Source organism: Thalassophryne amazonica, chromosome 21 (assembly GCF_902500255.1).
Source record: "Thalassophryne amazonica chromosome 21, fThaAma1.1, whole genome shotgun sequence".
Classification (NCBI taxonomy): Eukaryota; Metazoa; Chordata; class Actinopteri; order Batrachoidiformes; family Batrachoididae; genus Thalassophryne; species Thalassophryne amazonica.
The window spans coordinates 697,745-719,042 of NC_047123.1; the positions used below are offsets into that span (position 1 = coordinate 697,745).

Here is a 21,298-nt window from a genome sequence, read left to right on the forward strand (position 1 = left end):
CACCTACCGTCCCGGGACCAAAAATCAAAGATCGGATGCTTTGTCCCGGGTACATGAAGAAGAGGTCAAAACGGAGCCGTCGGATCCCCCGGATCCCATCATCCCGGAGTCCGCTATCGTGGCCGCCCTCACCTGGGACGTGGAGAAGACCGTCCGGGAGGCCCTGACACGAGACCCGGACCCCGGAACCGGACCGAAGAACAAACTTTACGTCCCACCACAAGCCAGGGCTGCAGTTTTGGACTTCTGTCACGGTTCTAAGCTCTCCTGTCATCCTGGGGTGCGAAGAACCGTGGCAGTCGTCCGGCAGCACTTCTGGTGTGCGTCCCTGGAGGCCGACGTCCGGGGTTACATCCAGGCCTGTACCACCTGCGCCAGGGGCAAGGCCGACCACCACAAGACATCGGGGTTGCTGCAGCCGCTGCCCGTGCCTCATCGCCCCTGGTCTCACATCGGCCTGGATTTTGTCACGGGTCTTCCGCCGTCCCAGGGAAACACTGTCATCCTCACGATAGTGGACCGATTCTCCAAGGCGGCCCACTTCGTGGCCCTCCTGAAGCTACCAACGGCCCAGGAGACAGCGGACCTCCTAGTCCACCACGTCGTCCGTCTGCATGGGATACCATCAGACATCGTCTCTGATCGCGGTCCCCAGTTCTCCTCGCATGTTTGGAGGAGCTTTTGCCGGGAACTGGGGGCCACGGTCAGTCTCTCGTCCAGGTATCACCCCCAGACCAACGGACAAGCAGAACGGGCCAACCAGGAGATGGAGCAGACCCTACGCTGTGTGACAGCCAGCGCACCCGACGGCCTGGAGTACCCACCTGGCCTGGATCGAGTACGCCCACAACAGCCAAGTGTCATCAGCCACCGGCCTCTCCCCTTTCGAGGTGTGCTTGGGGTATCAACCCCCGTTGTTTCCGGTGGTTGAGGGGGAGGTCGGTGTGCCCTCGGTCCAGGCCCACCTACGGAAGTGCCGTCGGGTGTGGCGTGCCGCCCGTTCTGCTTTGTTGAGGGCCCGGACGAGGGCGAAGAACCATGCAGACCGGCGGCGGGCCCCGGCTCCCACGTATCGTCCTGGGCAGGAAGTGTGGTTGTCCACCAAGGACATTCCCCTTCAAGTGGACTCCCCAAAACTGCAAGAACGATACATCGGCCCGTACAAAATACTCAAGGTCATCAATCCCGCCGCAGTGAGGCTCCAGCTTCCGGCCTCACTGCGGATTCATCCAGTATTCCACGTTTCCAGGATTAAACCCCATCACACCTCACCCCTCTGCACTCCGGGTCCGGCGCCACCTCCTGCCCGGATCATCGACGGAGGGCCGGCTTGGACCGTACGCCGGCTCCTCGACGTCCGACGGATGGGCCGGGGTTTTCAGTATCTGGTGGACTGGGAAGGGTACGGCCCCGAAGAACGCTCCTGGGTGAAGAAGGGCTTCATCCTGGACCCGGCCCTCCTGGCCGACTTCTACCGTCGCCACCCTGACAAACCCGGTCGTGCGCCAGGAGGCGCCCGTTGAGGGGGGGGTCCTGTTGTGTGGGCCGCTGAAGAGGAGGTACTGCTGGCCCACCACCACTAGAGGGCGCCCTGCCTGGAGTGCGGGCTCCAGGCACCGGAGGGCACTGCCACCTTACGGGAGCAGCCAGGATGACAGCTGTCATCTATCACTGGAGACAGCTGATCCCAATCACTGAGGAGGTATATCAGCAGGACGGCATCTCCACCTCATTTGCCGAGATATCGCTCTACCAAGGAGGTAACGAACTCAGCCAGCCCTTCATCATTTGTGAAAGGAACGTATTTGATAAGTATCCTAGTTACTAGACAGTGTTGTTTTCTGATTAGAGGTGGAGGTGGTGTTTTCCACCCCACGTGTTGTTGGGTGCAGCCGCACCCACGTCTGACTGTGTCTGTTCCTCGCCAGCAGTACCGGATCCGACGAGTGGAGGCAGAGACCACCTGGGAGTTCGGGACTTGGCGGTTCCAGTATTCCCGGGGTTCGGTGGCAGAGGAAATCGGGTGGTTCCGGTTCGTCTTGGACAGACGTCTCCTATCGTCGAGCCTGCCCACACGACACTGTTGGAATTTAACTTGAGACCGAAATTGTGATTTGTTGTATTTGTTGTGCGTGTTCACAACAGTAAAGCCTTGTTATTTGACTTTCTTCATTGTCCGTTCATTTGCGCCCCCTGTTGTGGGTCCGTGTACTGACACTTTCCCAACAGAGGAGGTACAATAAAGACAATTTCTCTTCACACCATACAGACTCACCGGCTTATCATGCAAGTCATCCACAGGCATACAGTTTTAACTTATGGTTAAAATTTGAACCAAACTAATTCCAGACGTTATTTAAATTAACGTCATGTCTGGTGTTTTATAAAGTGATAATATCAACTATATGTTTTAGTTTTAAAGTAATGCACTAATTTTGAAGGCTTTAGTGTTTGGACACACATGCTGCAGTGCTTTATGGGTAAAGTTTCACAAGAGAAATGCATTGAGACGCTCTGATCAGGCTACACTTTAACCACTGCACACGGACAACAGCATTAAACTCTTTGTATGAAATTCCACGCAGATTAAACGTAGCAGACATGGATTATTTGGAATATTTGTTTTAGCAAGTTTTCAGGCAGACCCTGAAAACTTGCTAAAACAAATATTCCAAGTAATCCTGATCAGAGTGTCCATAAGTTAAAACTTTATGCCTGTTGATGACTTGCATGATATGCCGGCGAGTCTGTATGGTGTATAGAGAAATTATCTTTTTTCCTCCTCTCTCGCTTCCTTTCTCTCCTGTAACCAGCTCCATCCTCTGCCTGCAGAGGAGAGCTGTCTGTCTGCTACAAAACATTTAACAGGCAGGTACTAAACTCTTTGATTTCGGACTTACAAATGTTTTTAACTGTTAAGCTTTATTCACTCAAAAAGATGCTAGCGGTCTAAAAATTATTGGACCTAAATTTATTGGAAGCTAATTGGTCCGCTGATGGTTTTCAAAGTTATATGAAAAGCTAATCTGATCATGAAAACATTAACTTCAATAATATAACTTTGATAACTGTGCCCACCACTGATTATAATGTAATCAATCAAGTCCCAAAATTTCAAAATATTTAAATGGGCAAACAAAGGATTTGTTGGCTCACGATAAGGTTTCTTACTAATAATTCTTTTAACTTTCTTTTGAAATAAAAATTTGGGCTTTGAGTTCGATTTGTAGGTGGTTCCCCAAACTTCAACACAGTAGGTCATGTACAGAACAAGTAATGAGTGATATAAAGTAACTAATGAGTGTTGGGGAGGACGTCTTTTGCTTTATACAAAATGGCCAATGAAAGCTGACACAGGCTGCACTGTGACCGTAAGAAGAACACAGTGAAGCTGACGTTCATGACTGCCAGCAGGTTGGTCAACTCCCTCCTGTCAGCACAATTCAAAGTCTGTGAACCAGTTCCCAAGAGGCCACAGACCGAATCAGAAGATTCGCCACATGGGGGCACTGTGCTGACCTACCCAGCTTTGGCCACACTGATGGACTGCTGCTCCATGGCTTCGTGGATGCTGATGCGATCGTGTTCCTTGATGCTGCTGAACTCATCGATGCAGCACAACCCGCCATCTGACAGAACCAGAGCTCCAGCCTCCAGGTGCCAGTCACCACCGTCCTTCACCGCTGCGACTGTCAGACCTTCAGCAAACAGAGGAGAACCGCCTGCTCAAGGGCACCTCATCACTGGCAATAAGAGTAAGAAACATGCTGTTCATCCATCAGTGGCAAACATAAAGTGCTTTCACCGTAAAAGCTTCAAATGGTTCTGGTCTGTTATGGACTGTGATGGAGGTTCCCTAAAGACTGTGATGGAGGTTCATGCCACCTTGGTTCTCACAGTGAGAGCTGAGGTTGGCAGAGACACATGGCACCAGCACGTGCTCCCAGACCTGACTTGACTCCTGTGTGGACTGGCTGCTCTTGTTCTGAGCGTATGCCACCTTCCTGCAATCTTCTGGAAAGTCCAGGTGGCGTGATCATCCTTCATGTCCTCCCTTGACCATAGGAGACATGTCACAGAATCCATCAGCAAAAGCTGCTCTGAGGACCAATAGTCTGCTTTCTAAGCTGGAAGTTTAGAAAGGAAGGTCGAACACGCTTGTCTCCAGCAGCACTGTCACTACATCCACCACACTACAGAATCACCTTGGGTCCTGGATGGCAACCACCCATGCAATTAACCAGTCTATCACCAACTCTGCAAAGTAACAATCTCTCTGCTACACTCAGGTGAAGTATGAATGTCTTCACGTCTAGAGAAAACACCAAAAACATTGTAGTTGATGTTCCCTCACAGTGATCCTTCTCATCTGAGTCTCACGAAGTGTCTGTTTGACACAAAGTCATCTCAGTGGAACTTAAGGATCCTGTGGCCTGTGTGAATTAAGAACATCCTGCACGCTGAACTGTGGACTATTTGTCACTGAGTCAGCTCAGTCTGTCTGCGTGAAGAAAAATCTCATCCTCATGGTTAGTGTGAGGCTCCCACACACCTTCTGAACATAGATTTCAAAGATCTTTTGAACAATTCTGTGAAGACTCAGCCTGCAGGAACAAAGGACCAGAGGCCTGGCAACAGCAGATCATAGCTGCAGAAGCAAAGATTTGAACCAGACTGAGGCTCAGCTTTCTACCTGCACTTGTTGATCCAATTCCAGCTGTGAGTACAGAGCGAGGCATGATCTTAGCCGCATACTTCAGAAACTGCGACTTCCCTGTGCCAGGATCACCCACCAGCAACATGTGACACTCCCCTGGAGAAGACAACATTATCTGCACACATACAAGACTTTGTAAAGACAAACACAAACTGTTTCAACCGCCAGAATCCATCTGTCAAAAACAAAGATGAAAATGTAACATTCATGTTTGACAACAGATAAGCACAAGTACTAGGGCTGTTGTAAAAAAAAAAAAATTGATTCACGTCCGAATCGCGATTCTTATTTATTACAATTCTGAATCGATCCAAAATGTCCAAGAATTGATTTTTAAAAAGCATTTTTTTTTTTTACATTTTCTTGCTTACTTGCTGCGTGTACTGTTTGTCATGCAACGGCTTCCGTATGACAGCGTCCCCGTGGGGGGGGTGTCTGGCATGCTTCAAGCACTCGTGAGCTGCAGAGTTCAGTAGCTGTAGCTACTGTAGCAGTAGCTTAGCATGGCGGATGAAGAGCTAATCCAGCCAGCACCGGAGCATTTTGGATTTTATTATTTGCTGTGTAAGAAGGAGCTTGACATGACTCATGCAGTGTGCAAAATCTGAAAAATGAAAGTCAAGTACTTTGGAAACACTTCAAATCCGCAAGCCCACATGCTACGTCATCACCCGGAGCTAAAATAGGGGAGCAGCGGTCTCTGCCGACTACTGACCAGCGCTTCGCTAAACTGCCAGCCAACTCTGAACGAGCAAAGCAGATAAGTACATTTACATCTAGGATCACTTGATTAACCTTGTAAAGCTGCATTTTCTTAAACATAAACATTTTTTAAGTAATAGAACTATTTCTCAGAGCTCTTTGAATTGAAAATCAATTCTGAATCGAATCATCACCCCAAGAATCGGAATCAAATTGAATCGTGAGTTCATCCATCCATCCATCCAACCATTTTCTTCCGCTTTATCCGGAATCGGGTCGCGGGGGCAGCAGTGCAAGCAAAGCCGCCCAGACCTCCCGATCCACACACACCTCCCCCAGCTCCTCCGGGGGAACCCCAAGGTGTTCCCAAGCCAGCTGAGAGATGTAGTCCCTCCAGCGTGTCCTGGGTCTTCCCCGGGGCCTCCTCCCAGTGGGACGTGCCTGGAACACCTCTCCAGCGAGGCCTCTAGGGGGCATCTGGAAAACTGACTCTTTTCGACGTGGAGGAGCAGCGGCTCGACTCCAAGCTCCTCCCGAGTGACCGAGCTCCTCACCCTATCTCTAAGGGAGCGCCCAGCCACCCTGCGGAGGAAACTCATCTCGGCCGCTTGTACTCGCGATCTCATTCTTTCAGTCATGAGCCAAATCTCATGACCATAGATGAGGATCGGAACACAGATCGATTGGTAAATCGAAAGCTTTGCCCCCCTACTCAGCTCTCTCTTCACCACAATGGTCCGATACAGCGACCGCATCACTGCAGATGCTGCACCGATCCGTCTATCGATCTCACGCTCCATCCGTCCCTCACTCGTGAACAAGACCCCGAGATACTTAAACTCCTCCACTTGAGGTAAGGACACTCCACCGAGATTCTGTGGTTCCCAAACCAGACCCCGTCTACACCCTGGCTGCACCTAGAAATTCTGCCAATAAAAATAATTAACAGAACCGGTGACAAAGGGCAGCCCTGGCGGAGGCCAAAATGCACTGGAAACAGGTTTGACTTACTACCAGCAATGCGAAACAAGCTCCTGCTGTGGTCGTACAGGGACTGGATAGCCCTTAGCAAAGGACCCCAGACCCCGTACTCTCTTAGCACTCCCCACAGGGTGCCCCGAGGGACACGGTCAAACGCCTTCTCCAGATCCACAAAACACATGTGTACTGGTTGGGCGAACCCCCATGAACCCTCAAGCACCCGATGGAGCGTGTAGAGCTGGTCCAGTGTGCCGCAACCAGGACGAAAACCACACTGCTCCTCCTGAATCCGAGGTTCGACCATTGGTCGAATTCTCCTCTCCAGTACTCTGGAATAGACCTTACCGGGGAGGCTGAGGAGTGTGATCCCCCTATAGTTGGAACACACCCTCCAGTCCCCCTTCTTAAACAGAGGGACCACCACCCCAGTCTGCCAATCCAGAGGCACTGCCGATCGCCACGCGATGTTCCAGAGGTGTGTCAGCCAATACAGTCCCACAACATCCAGAGACTTAAGGTACTCAGGACAGATTTCATCCACCCCAGGAGCCTTGCCACCGAGGAGCTTTCTAACCACCTCGGTGACATCGACCTGGGTAATGGATGAGTCCGCCTCCGAGTCCCCAGTCTCTGCTTCCTCTTCGGAAGATGTGACGATGGGATTGAGGAGATCCTCGAAGTACTCCTTCCACCGTCCGACAACATCCCCCGTCAGGGTCAACAGCTCCCCACCCGCACCGTAAACAGTGCTGGTGGAGAGCTGCTTCCGCCTCCTGAGGCGTCGGACGGTTTGCCAGAATCTCTTCGCGGCCGACTGATAGTCCTCCATGGCCTCCCCGAACTCCTCCCAGACCCGAGTTTTTGCCTCTGCGACCGCACGGGCTGCGGCACGCTTGGCCTGCCGGTACCTGTCGGCTGCCTCTGGGGTCCCACCTACCAACAAAGATAAGTTGGACTCCTTCTTTAGCTTGACGGCATCCCTTACTTCCGGTGACCACCAGGTTCGGGGATTGCCGCCGTGACAGGCACCAGAGACCTTGTGACCACAGCTACGAGCGGCTGCATCGACAATGGAGATGGAGAACATGCTCCACTCGGACTCCATGTCTCCAACCTCCCCCGGGATCTGGGAGAAGCTCTCCCGGAGGTGGGAGTTGAAGACCTCGCTGACAGAGGGTTCCGCCAGTCGTTCCCAGTTGACCCTCACGATACGCATGGGCCTGCCAGGTCTGACCGGCTTCCTCCCCTCCCAGCGGATCCAACTCACCACCAGGTGGTGATCGGTCGACAGCTCTGCCCCTCTCTTCACTTGAGTGTCCGAGACACGTGGCCGAAGGTCAGATGATACGACTACAAAGTCGATCATCGACCTCCGGCTCAGGGTGTCCTGCTGCCACGTGCACTTATGGACACCCTTGTGCTCGAACATGGTGTTTGTGATGGACAAACTGTGACTAGCACAGAAGTCCAACAACTGAGGCCATGCTTCCTGATCACGCCCCTCCAGGTCTCACTCTCGCTGCCCACATGGGAGTTGAAATCCCCCAGGAGAACAATGGAGTCCCCAGTCGGAGCACTATCTAGTACCCCTCCTAGGGACTCAGGGAAGGTCGGGTACTCTGCACTGCTGCTCGGCCCATAGGCCAAGACAACGGTGAGAGACCTGTCCCTGACCCGAAGGTGTAGGGACGCGACCCTCTTGTTCACTGGAGTGAACTCCAACACATGGCGACTGAGCTGGGGAGCAATATGCAATGCGACCCCAGCTCTCTGCCTCTCCCCGTGGGCAACGCCAGAAAAATTAAGCGTCCAGCCCCTCTCCAGGAGTTGGGTACCAGAGCCCAAGCTGTGCGTGGAGGTGAGCCCGACTATCTCTAGTCGGTATCTCTCAACCTCCCGCACAAGCTCAGGCTCCTTCTCCCCCAGCGAGGTGACATTCCACGTCCCAACAGCCAGGGGCTGTGAGCATGGACTGGGCCGCCGGGCCACCCGCCCTCGACCGCCACCCAATCCTCTCTGCACCCGACCCCCATGGCCCCCTCTGCAGGTGGTGAACCCACAGGAGGGCGGGCCCACATCCCTCTTTCGGGCTGATCCCGGCTGGGCCCCGTGGGCTAAGGCCCGACCGCCAGGCGCTCGCGCGCAAGCCCCAACCCCAGGCCGGGCTCTAGGGTGGGGCCCCGGCTCCACCATACTGGGCGATGTCTCGGTCCTTGATTTTTTACTGGTCATGGAGGTTCTGAACTGCCCTTAGTCTGACCCATCACCTAGGACCTGTTTACCTTGGGAGACCCTACAGGGAGCACAAAGCCCCGTCAACATAGCTCCTAGGATCATCCAGGTACGCAAAGTCCCCCACCACGATAAGGTGGCAGCTAGAGGGGGAGTGAATCGTGAGTTGTTGAACGACTCACATCCCTAACAAGTACTATAGTAGTATTGCAGTACTGCTGCAGCAGACTCAGCTGGTTATTTTATAATGAACACATGAAACACAGTCCTTGAACGGGAAGCTGCCATTTACATCACGACAATAAAATCTCAATTTTACTTTTTAAACATAATTTTGACATACCTCTGATCTTTGATCCAGAGGAATCGACCCTCTGCACCCCTCCAGCAAGCACCATGGCCACAGCCAGTTTAACCACATACATACCAAACACCTGTGGACACAAACTCAACAAGATCTGGTTCCGACCTGGAGACACAGGAGACAAACCTGTGAGATGGAACTGATGATGTAATCAAAACAAAATGTTTGGTGTATTAACGTGTGATATGTTCGTGTGTTTATGTTGTGAAAGACGCTGAGATGCTGCGCCCTTAAAAATAAAATCTCACTTCAAAGCATTAAACATTCATACAGTTTATCAGAAAAAAGAGCTGCTGTCAACTCCATCCCCTCTCCTGTAAAAAAGAGGCCATCTCAACCTCTTATGTGTCACCTCAGTGGTGAGTCGCAGAAAGCAACATGCACTTCTGTGAAACACACAACAAAGCTGCAAAACCATCAGTTTTAGGCTGGCATTTTGTTTGGTTCAGAGTGCAGAGTGCCACAGTCATCCCACAGACACAATACAGACACGTTGCTGCCACAATACCGACATGCAGCAGCCACAATACCGACATGCAGCAGCCACAATACCGACATGCAGCAGCCACAATACCGACATGCAGCAGCCACAATACCGACATGCAGCAGCCACAATACCGACATGCAGCAGCCACAATACCGACATGCAGCAGCCACAATACCGACATGCAGCAGCCACAATACCGACATGCAGCAGCCACAATACAGACATGCAGCAGCCACAATACCGACATGCAGCAGCCACAATACAGACATGCAGCAGCCACAATACCGACATGCTGCAGCCACAATACAGACATGCAGCAGCCACAATACAGACATGCAGCAGCCACAATACAGACATGCAGCAGCCACAATACCGACATGCAGCAGCCACAATACCGACATGCAGCAGCCACAATACAGACATGCAGCAGCCACAATAGACATGCAGCAGCCACAATACAGACATGCTGCAGCCACAATACCGACATGCAGCAGCCACAATACCGACATGCAGCAGCCACAATACAGACATGCAGCAGCCACAATACAGACATGCAGCAGCCACAATACAGACATGCAGCAGCCACAATACCGACATGCAGCAGCCACAATACCGACATGCTGCAGCCACAATACAGACATGCAGCAGCCACAATACAGACATGCAGCAGCCACAATACCGACATGCAGCAGCCACAATACCGACATGCAGCAGCCACAATACCGACATGCTGCAGCCACAATACCGACATGCAGCAGCCACAATACCGACATGCTGCAGCCACAATACAGACATGCAGCAGCCACAATACAGACATGCTGCAGCCACAATACAGACATGCAGCAGCCACAATACAGACATGCAGCAGCCACAATACAGACATGCAGCAGCCACAATACCGACATGCTGCAGCCACAATACCGACATGCAGCAGCCACAATACAGACATGCAGCAGCCACAATACAGACATGCAGCAGCCACAATACAGACATGCAGCAGCCACAATACCGACATGCAGCAGCCACAATACAGACATGCAGCAGCCACAATACAGACATGCAGCAGCCACAATAGACATGCAGCAGCCACAATACAGACATGCTGCAGCCACAATACCGACATGCTGCAGCCACAATACCGACATGCAGCAGCCACAATACAGACATGCAGCAGCCACAATACAGACATGCAGCAGCCACAATACAGACATGTTGCAGACACAATACCGACATGTTGCAGACACAATACAGACATGTTGCAGACACAATACCGACATGTTGCAGACACAATACAGACATGCAGCAGCCACAATACAGACATGTTGCAGACACAATACCGACATGTTGCAGACACAATACCGACATGTTGCAGACACAATACAGACATGTTGCAGACACAATACAGACATGTTGCAGAGACACTGCAGAGACACTGCAGACATACTGCAGCCATCAAACACAACATTTGACTGTTAAATACAGATTACAACTATTTTGGACAAAATGAACACACAATTATTGTGTGTAAAATACAACAGAGCTTTTTCAGGAACTGTATTATGAAAGAGTTCTTGCATACCAGTGATGGGATCATGTTTGTGTCCATCCCAGAATGCCTCAAACTCCTTCTGAATGTCCTCCAGCAGCAGAGCAGCGGCAGCCTGTTGGTTATTCACTTCAATGTTGTTGGCTCTGAGGACCAGCTCCACATCACACAGAGAACCATCGCGAAAAGGCCGCCAGCGCTGGCACATCACCCCATACACCGTCACATCATCGCCTGAGAGCAACACATACATGCTGTCGTTATGACACACAGAGGAGGCAAAGTTTATGCAGCTGCCTGTTTGCCTGAAGACACGAATTGGGAGGCCGATGACAATAAAATGTTGAGATCAACTAGATCTGTTAGTGTGTCTGGATCACATACGGCCCTCAACTGCACATTGGGTACAACATGGGGATTAAGGACTCTGGCCAGGGGCCCTCTGCAACTTTTCCGGTCTGATGGGGATTTAATGTTGCACACTGGCAGTCTGTGACTTTAACTGAATCATGAAGGAAGATAAAATAAGTCTGTGTTCAGAATTCACAAACTGTACAGTTCATCCGTTTTATAGACCTACACGGTTTCTACTGTGTGTCTCGTGATTAAACTGTTTTGCTTTAAATGTTCTTACCAGATTTACATTTGTCAACCAGGTCATCTTCCAGGACGACCACCATGGAACGAGGAACGCTGCCCACTGTCAGCCTCTGCACCTGTGGTGTTGGAGGACAATCCATCCGCTGATCCACATCTGATCCAGTCTGACAGAGATCTGCACTCACCGATGACGCAAACGAGGACGCCTCACCTGCTCCTGGATCTTGATCTCCTGGTAGTCCCTACAGACCGCCGGCTCAGAGCTTCCAGACAGACAGCTGAACTTAAAGGAGTCGCAGTCGTTGGGGTTTGGGCAGGTTGTTGGTGGGACAAATGTGGAGAACTGTTCAAAGTCAGCCTGGGCTGTGAACACGTGACGGCACTTGGTACAGATATAATCACGCTCATACTCCAGCACCTACGAGAGGACCAGAAACCAGAGTGAAGACTCATAAATACCGCATCTGTTCTCTTTATGTCAGCCAAAACTGGAGCTGAAAAACACCCACATTAACTGTTCAATTCATGAAACATTGCTGCAAAGCTAATAGGGTCTACAAGAACATCCTAATCCTAACACTCGCTAAAATACAGTGAGAACAATGGAGGTCCTAATATCGATCCAAAGACCCGAGTGCTACCTGAATGAGTCCTGATCCACATCAGAGTCCTGGTGTTTAATCCTGTAATCATAAGACACTTTTTGCTTTGCATACTATCTGGCTCAGTGGCTGCAGAAGGTTTGAACCTGGATCCTGTGGACCACCTGGAGGTGACCAACATAAATAAACTAAACTGAACTACACATAACCAAAAGGAAAAAACTTCACCACTAAGGAACATCAGTTTAGGTCTCAGAGCATGTGCTGGTGTCACACGTTGTTGCATCCAGCACACTATGGAACTGGCTTAGGTCCTGGATCAGAAGGTAGACAACTGGTTCTTCCCCACCTTTCCAAAGTAACGCTCTATCTTCGACATTCATTTGTTCATTTTCTGCTGCTTATAAGGGGCGTGGTGATAGCAGACCAAGCATCTCAGTCCACCCTTCCCTATCCTCGGCCAAGTCCTCGAACTCTTCCTAGGGGATCCTGAGGTGTACCCAAGCCTCAGTCTACCCAAGGGCTTCTTCCCAGTTAGACGTGCCTAGAAGACCTCCCCAGGGAGACCACCATGGGGAATCTTCACCAGACACCAAAACCACCTCACCTGGGTCCTTTGGATGTTAAGAAGTAGTGGTTCTACTCAGAGTCCTTCCCAGATAGTCAAGCTTCTCACCCTGTCCAGGAGTGTACACCCAGACACTCAACGGAGGAACCTCATTTCCACCACTTGTATCCGTGACCTTGTTCCTTCAGTCATTACCCAAAGTTCATGACCATAGGTGAAGATAAGACAGTAAATCGAAGGTCTGCTTCCTCTCTGTGAGTAGGTTGGCGATATCTGCTGGAGTTACAGTCAACCCCATTCCCCATCAGAGTGCTCAGGGCATCCATGCAAAATTCTGCCTGAAGAGGGGGTGGGCCGATGCTTGGCCCTGGGGCCTCCAACGGCAATCTTGATAAACCTTCTTTAAGATGTTCGGTTTGTGTCTAAATCAAATTGACAGCATTTCAAGGAAGTAACAATGTCTTGGAGCTTTCAGGAAACCTTTATGGAAACTAGGGATGCACCGATCCATAACTTTTCACTTCCAATCCGATCCCGATACCCAAATTTGGATATCTGCTGATACCAGTACTATTCTGATACCAGAGCTGTATTTGCTTCAATATTATTATTATCATTATTGTTGATTTTATGAGGATATTTTGTGTTCCCAGTTATACACCTTCATGATGAATTGTTTAGAGGAGGATTTTCTTAAGAAGATGACCTGAAAGTTCAGCTACAATTTGCCAGAAGGTACATCTAAGACAGAAGCCTAGATTTGATGTCTTGGTGAAAGAATGAAGTACTTTTATTTATAGACTTTGATAGACTTGTTTTTATAGGCTTAAAAGCAGTGGTGGGCACAGTTCCATTAATCTGCTAACCGCTATTTATCAAAGCTAACTTTTTTGTTAGCAGATTAGCTTTTCAGATAACTCTGAAAACTATCAGCGGACCAATTAGCTTCCGCTAAATTTAGTTATTTTCAGTCTGCTAACGTTTTTTTGCTGGCATAGTTAGTAAAGCTGAATGGTCAAAAACGCTTGTAAACCTTAAAATTATACATGTTAGTTCCTGTCTGTTATGTGTTTTGCAGCAGTCTGGCAGCTATGAGGACCTGAGCTCAACTCTACCCCGCCAGAAGGGGCCTGGCTACTACGCTGCGGAAAAAAGTCATTCAACATACAGTGTCCTAGACTTGTGGCAGAAGACATCAAAAGCAAAATAGCTTTCACTTATGGTTTTGATTTATAAACCAAACTAATTCCGGACAGTTCATCGACATTAACGTCAACTCTGTCATTTTTATAAAGTGAAAATATTGCATATATGTTTTAGTTTTAAAGTAATGCGCTAATTCTGAAGGTTTGAGCATTACACACACAGATGCCAAAAGGCATTATGGGAAAATGAGCCTCCTCTGATCACTGGCTGGTTGGTTTATTTATTTGTAAAAGCCAACAACACACGTTACTGTGATGTGTGTGTTGGCTTTTACAAATAAATATGTCCTCCTTTCATTTGTAAACAAAGGCATTTGCAAAACAGAAAATTCTGATTGTTAAGTGTGTGATTGTGAAAAAAGTGACAGTGTGATCATTGGTTGCTATTCACACTCCCATCCAGAAGATGACAGTGTTCTATGCATTTTGACCATAATCCCTCCCTCACTGTCCAGAATAAGACCAAACTCCACAGAATGGTATCAGCAGCATTAAAACTAGTGGAAAAGACAGACCAGCAGCCTCTTCATGGTCTGTATGAGGATGTGGTTGTTAGACAAGCTTTCAAAATTACATCTGATCCATCTCATGTTCTGTTCTTAGAATACGACCTGCTACCCTCAGGAAGGAGTTACAGAGTTTGCAAATGCAAATTTCATTCCCGTTTCCATTTCTTTCCTCAACAAACAGTTAAATACATCCCAGTCCTTGCCACCTCCGTGACAAACAGGTCACCCTAGGAGGGAGGAGGAGGTACAGGTGTTTTTATGGCATTGTGTTTTACAGGTGTTGCACTGCAATTTTATGGCACTTTAATTATTTGTACTTATTTTCACTGTATCATCGTCTTTGTGGCCCTTACAGGTCTGTTTTTGTTGTATGTGGCAGCTTCCTGTGCTTCGTCCCAAGACAAATTTCCCAGAGAGGGACAAAGTTGATCTTAAGTTATATAAGTTAACTTTTCAGTTAGCAGATTAGCGGTTATCGAAGCTAACTTTCTGGTTAGCTGTGCCCACCACTGCTTAAAAGAGAAATGACAGCACTCTCTTTGTTGGTCTCTCTCTCCTTCTCAATTTCAATGGAGCTTTATTGACATGGGAAACATATGTTTACATTGTCAAAGCAAGTGTTACAGTAAAAATAAAAAATTAAGTCCTCTCTCCCTCTGTCTCTCTCAATTCAATTTCAAATGAAACATACATTTACATTGTCAAAGCGTGTTGGAGCAAAAAAATATGAAACGGTCCTCTCCCTGTCTCTCCCTCGCTCTCTCTCCCTGGCTCTCTCTGTTACCGTTTTCCTGCTGAGCAAACTTGGAACTTTTTGGAAACACGAAGCCTTTCAACTGTAAAATAAACCATAAATTTCTAAATGTATCATCAGCGACGCTCACGCGAGGAACTCCAGATTAATACTGAAGGATTCTGATGGAGTTTTTCCCCATTTCTGTTCGGCTCTGCTCCTGTGCTGTGCTCTGAGCTGCTGTTTCATAGCGTTTCACAGCCTCGGGATGTTGAGGCGGCTGATTTTTTTCTGTAACAATTCAGTAAATTTTTCGAAAAATCCATGCTCGGTGGCACAGACAATTTGAACCCGAGAGCCGTGTGGAAATTTGCCGCTACCCATAGCTTGAAACCCTCAACTGCAGAACAAACAGGTTGGCTTCAGTTCAGAAACCTCCCCCTCCCCTCCTCACGCTCAGCAGTAAACACAGCAGAGAGCATGCAGCAGCGCTTGAAAGGTTTCACAGACGTGGCTTCTCTCCAGTATGGGAAAATGCCACAGGTTGTATTGGTATTTTCCGATATTTGAATTACGTTGGTATCAGAAGCCGATACAGATACTGGATCAGATCGGTCCCAACCTTAACAGAAACTATCAAGAAAGACTTTGAACCAGATCGGTTTTTATGTCTCTGTGTGGTCTACAACATGGAAAAAAGACAAAACGATGTCTCAGCATTAGAACATGAAATCACTTCGAGTTTTTAATGTAAAGAGTCATTTGAACAAATACTAAAAACTGAGAAATAATATCACGCCATTACCTTAGTGACACTGGTGCGGATGACAGTACCAGTGACAGACAGGAAGTGCCCAACGTCTCTGGACCTGGGAATGGTGTCCCGAGTGAGTTCTGGACATACTGGAAGACCTGGACAGCAGAAACAATAAAACCTGAGAAACAACAGACATTTATTGAGTTTCTTCAACAACAACAACAACAAAAAAAACAAGAGAAAATATTAGGTAAGAAAGTGTGTGCACATGCTCTGCCGTGCACGCGCTCCACCATGCATGCTCCCACAGATGGAATGTGTGCTGGCTAATGGGCAGAGTCAGGTTTACAGCCTTCGGATGGTCTCTGAACAGCCGGAAAGACTCTCAAACAGGTGCTGTTACTCTGCAGAGCCCCGGACCGGTTTGGTGTCTAACCTGTGATTCGAGTGTGAAGAGTCCGTTTTGTTTTCTGTCGTTGGTGTGGATTTGAAGAGTCAGTCTGAGTTAAATCCAGGAAGACTTTTTGTAAGACGTCATCAAATACAGCCAGAACGTCTCCGGGGAAAGCGTTGAAGTAATCTGCAACCTGCACATAAATATGGTGACATCATGAGTGCGGAACCCAAATACCTCAGATTACTGGATATGGGACGCAAAAGAATAAGTCCACGTGGACAACCCCCCACCCCGCTGTCAAATTACGCAAACAAATAAACAAACATACAAAAAATGAGCTTCACTTTCATTAAGATGATCCCAAAGTAAAGACCAGAACTCTGCAGTGACAGGTTTAGGACCCAAAGTAAAGACCAGAACTCTGCAGTGACAGGTTTAGGACCCAAAGTAAAGACCAGAACTCTGCAATGACAGGTTTAGGACCCAAAGTAAAGACCACAACTCTGAAAGGACAGGTTTAGGATCCAAAGTGAGGACCAGAGCTCTGCAGTGACAGGTTTAGGATCCAAAGTGAGGACTAGAACTCTGCAGGGACAGGTTTAGGACCCAAAGTGAGGACCAGAACGCTGCAGTGACAGGTTTAGGACCCAAAGTGAGGACCAGAACGCTGCAGTGACAGGTTTAGGACCCAAAGTGAGTACCAGAACTCTGCAGTGACAGGTTTAGGATCCAAAGTGAAGAGCAGACCTCTGAAATGACAGGTTTAAGACCCAAAGTGAGGACCAGAACTCTGCAGGGACAGGTTTAGGAACTAAAGTGAGGACTACAACTCTGCAGTGACAAGTTTAGGACCCAAAGTGAGGACTAGAACTCTGCAGGTACAGGTTTAGGACCCAAAGTGAAGAGCAGACCTCTGAAAGAACAGGTTTAAGACCCAAAAGTGAGGACCAGAACTCTGCAGGGACAGGTTTAGGACCCAAAGTGAGGACTAGAACTCTGCAGTGACAGGTTTAGGACCCAAAGTGAGGACCAGAACTCTGCAGTGACAGGTTTAGGACCCAAAGTGAGGACCAGAACTCTGCAGGGACAGGTTTAGGACCCAAAGTGAAGAGCCGAACTCTGAAAGAACAGGTTTAAGACCCAAAGGTGAGGACAAGAACTCTGCAGGGACAGGTTTAAGACCCAAAAGTGAGGACCAGAACTCTGCAGTGACAGGTTTAGGATCCAAAGTGAGGACCAGAGCTCTGCAGTGACAGGTTTAGGATCCAAAGTGAGGACTAGAACTCTGCAGGGACAGGTTTAGGACACAAAGTGAGGACTAGAACTCTGCAGGGACAGGTTTAGGACACAAAGTGAGGACTAGAACTCTGCAGTGACAGGTTTAGGATCCAAAGTGAGTACCAGAACTTTGTAGTGACAGGTTTAGGACTCAAAGTGAGGACCAGAACTCTTCAAGGACATGTTTAGGACCCAAAGTGAAGAGCAGAACTCTGAAAGGACATGTTTAAAACCAAAGGTGAGGACCAGAACTCTGCAGGGACAGGTTTAGGACCCAAAGTGAAGAGCAGATCTCTGAAATTACAAGTTTAAGACCCAAAGTGAGGACCAGAACTCTGCAGGGACAGGTTTAGGACCCAAAGTGAAGAGCAGACCTCTGAATGAACAGGTTTAAGACCCAAAAGTGAGGACCAGAACTCTGCAGTGACAGGTTTAGGATCCAAAGTGAGGACCAGAGCTCTGCAGTGACAGGTTTAGGATCCAAAGTGAGGACTAGAACTCTGCAGGGACAGGTTTAGAACCCGAAATGAGGACCAGAACTCTGCAGTGATAGGTTTAGGACCCAAAGTGAGGACCAGAACTCTGCAAGGATATGTTTAGGACCCAAAGTGAAGAGCAGACCTCTGAAATGACAGTTTTAAGACCCAAAGTGAGGACCAGAACTCTGCAGGGACAGGTTTAGGACACAAAGTAAAGAGCAGAACTCTGCAGGGACAGGTTTAGGACCCAAAGTGAGGACTAGAACTCTGCAGTGACAGGTTTAGGACCCAAAGTGAGGACCAGAACTCTGCAGTGACAGGTTTAGGACACAAAGTAAAGAGCAGAACTCTGCAGGGACAGGTTTAGGACCCAAAGTGAGGACTAGAACTCTGCAGTGATAGGTTTGGGACCCAAAGTGAGGACCAGAACTCTGCAAGGATATGTTTAGGACCCAAAGTGAAGAGCAGAACTCTGCAGGGACAGGTTTAGGACACAAAGTGAGGACTAGAACTCTGCAGTGACAGGTTTAGGATCCAAAGTGAGTACCAGAACTTTGTAGTGACAGGTTTAGGACTCAAAGTGAGGACCAGAACTCTTCAAGGACATGTTTAGGACCCAAAGTGAAGAGCAGAACTCTGAAAGGACATGTTTAAAACCAAAGGTGAGGACCAGAACTCTGCAGGGACAGGTTTAGGACCCAAAGTGAAGAGCAGATCTCTGAAATTACAAGTTTAAGACCCAAAGTGAGGACCAGAACTCTGCAGGGACAGGTTTAGGACCCAAAGTGAAGAGCAGACCTCTGAATGAACAGGTTTAAGACCCAAAAGTGAGGACCAGAACTCTGCAGTGACAGGTTTAGGATCCAAAGTGAGGACCAGAGCTCTGCAGTGACAGGTTTAGGATCCAAAGTGAGGACTAGAACTCTGCAGGGACAGGTTTAGAACCCGAAATGAGGACCAGAACTCTGCAGTGATAGGTTTAGGACCCAAAGTGAGGACCAGAACTCTGCAAGGATATGTTTAGGACCCAAAGTGAAGAGCAGACCTCTGAAATGACAGTTTTAAGACCCAAAGTGAGGACCAGAACTCTGCAGGGACAGGTTTAGGACACAAAGTAAAGAGCAGAACTCTGCAGGGACAGGTTTAGGACCCAAAGTGAGGACTAGAACTCTGCAGTGACAGGTTTAGGACCCAAAGTGAGGACCAGAACTCTGCAGTGACAGGTTTAGGACACAAAGTAAAGAGCAGAACTCTGCAGGGACAGGTTTAGGACCCAAAGTGAGGACTAGAACTCTGCAGTGATAGGTTTGGGACCCAAAGTGAGGACCAGAACTCTGCAAGGATATGTTTAGGACCCAAAGTGAAGAGCAGAACTCTGAAAGGACAGGTTTAAAACCCAAGGTGAGGACCAGAACTCTGCAGTGATAGGTTTAGGACCCAAAGTGAGGACCAGAACTCTGCAGTGACAGGTTTAGGATCCAAAGTGAGGACCAGAGCTCTGCAGTGACAGGTTTAGGATCCAAAGTGAAGAGCAGAACTCTGAAAGGACAGGTTTAGAACCCAAAATGAGGACCAGAACTCTGCAGTGATAGGTTTAGGATCCAAAGTGAGGACCAGAGCTCTGCAGTGACAGGTTTAGGATCCAAAGTGAGGACTAGAACTCTGCAGGGACAGGTTTAGGACCCAAAAGTGAGGACCAGAACTCTGCAGTGACAGGTTTAGGATCCAAAGTGAGGACCAGAGCTCTGCAGTGACAGGTTTAGGATCCAAAGTGAGGACTAGAACTCTGCAGGGACAGGTTTAGGACACAAAGTGAGGACTAGAACTCTGCAGGGACAGGTTTAGGACACAAAGTGAGGACTAGAACTCTGCAGTGACAGGTTTAGGATCCAAAGTGAGTACCAGAACTTTGTAGTGACAGGTTTAGGACTCAAAGTGAGGACCAGAACTCTTCAAGGACATGTTTAGGACCCAAAGTGAAGAGCAGAACTCTGAAAGGACATGTTTAAAACCAAAGGTGAGGACCAGAACTCTGCAGGGACAGGTTTAGGACCCAAAGTGAAGAGCAGATCTCTGAAATTACAAGTTTAAGACCCAAAGTGAGGACCAGAACTCTGCAGGGACAGGTTTAGGACCCAAAGTGAAGAGCAGACCTCTGAATGAACAGGTTTAAGACCCAAAAGTGAGGACCAGAACTCTGCAGTGACAGGTTTAGGATCCAAAGTGAGGACCAGAGCTCTGCAGTGACAGGTTTAGGATCCAAAGTGAGGACCAGAACTCTGCAGTGACAGGTTTAGGATCCAAAGTGAGGACTAGAACTCTGCAGGGACAGGTTTAGAACCCGAAATGAGGACCAGAACTCTGCAGTGATAGGTTTAGGACACAAAGTGAGGACCAGAACTCTGCAAGGATATGTTTAGGACCCAAAGTGAAGAGCAGACCTCTGAAATGACAGTTTTAAGACCCAAAGTGAGGACCAGAACTCTGCAGGGACAGGTTTAGGACACAAAGTAAAGAGCAGAACTCTGCAGGGACAGGTTTAGGACCCAAAGTGAGGACTAGAACTCTGCAGTGACAGGTTTAGGACCCAAAGTGAGGACCAGAACTCTGCAGTGACAGGTTTAGGACACAAAGTAAAGAGCAGAACTCTGCAGGGACAGGTTTAGGACCCAAAGTGAAGAGCAGACCTCTGAATGAACAGGTTTAAGACCCAAAAGTGAGGACCAGAACTCTGCAGTGACAGGTTTAGGATCCAAAGTGAGGACCAGAGCTCTGCAGTGACAGGTTTAGGATCCAAAGTGAGGGCCAGAACTCTGCAGGGACAGGTTTAGGCCCCAAAGTGAAGAGCAGACCTCTGAATGAACAGGTTTAAGACCCAAAAGTGAGGACCAGAACTCTGCAGTGACAGGTTTAGGATCCAAAGTGAGGACCAGAGCTCTGCAGGGACAGGTTTAGGACCCAAAGTGAGGACTAGAACTCTGCAGTGACAGGTTTAGGACCCAAAGTGAGGACCAGAACTCTGCAGTGACAGGTTTAGGACACAAAGTAAAGAGCAGAACTCTGCAGGGACAGGTTTAGGACCCAAAGTGAAGAGCAGACCTCTGAATGAACAGGTTTAAGACCCAAAAGTGAGGACCAGAA

General features: G+C 48.7%; 1 protein-coding gene across 1 annotated transcript in view; it reads right to left on the minus strand.

Moving 5' to 3' along the window:
• mcm9 (minichromosome maintenance 9 homologous recombination repair factor) overlaps nucleotides 1-21,298 on the minus strand; it is a 59,797-nt gene that overhangs the window by 36,917 nt on the left and 1,582 nt on the right. The window contains exons 3-10 of the mRNA XM_034162787.1: nucleotides 16,440-16,590; nucleotides 16,052-16,158; nucleotides 11,841-12,047; nucleotides 11,664-11,745; nucleotides 11,063-11,263; nucleotides 8,976-9,101; nucleotides 4,694-4,813; nucleotides 3,524-3,698 (exon numbers count right to left, since the gene is read on the minus strand). Of these exons, the coding sequence (XP_034018678.1) occupies nucleotides 3,524-3,698; nucleotides 4,694-4,813; nucleotides 8,976-9,101; nucleotides 11,063-11,263; nucleotides 11,664-11,745; nucleotides 11,841-12,047; nucleotides 16,052-16,158; nucleotides 16,440-16,590 (1,169 nt within the window). The remainder of the gene's footprint in view (nucleotides 1-3,523; nucleotides 3,699-4,693; nucleotides 4,814-8,975; nucleotides 9,102-11,062; nucleotides 11,264-11,663; nucleotides 11,746-11,840; nucleotides 12,048-16,051; nucleotides 16,159-16,439; nucleotides 16,591-21,298) is intronic.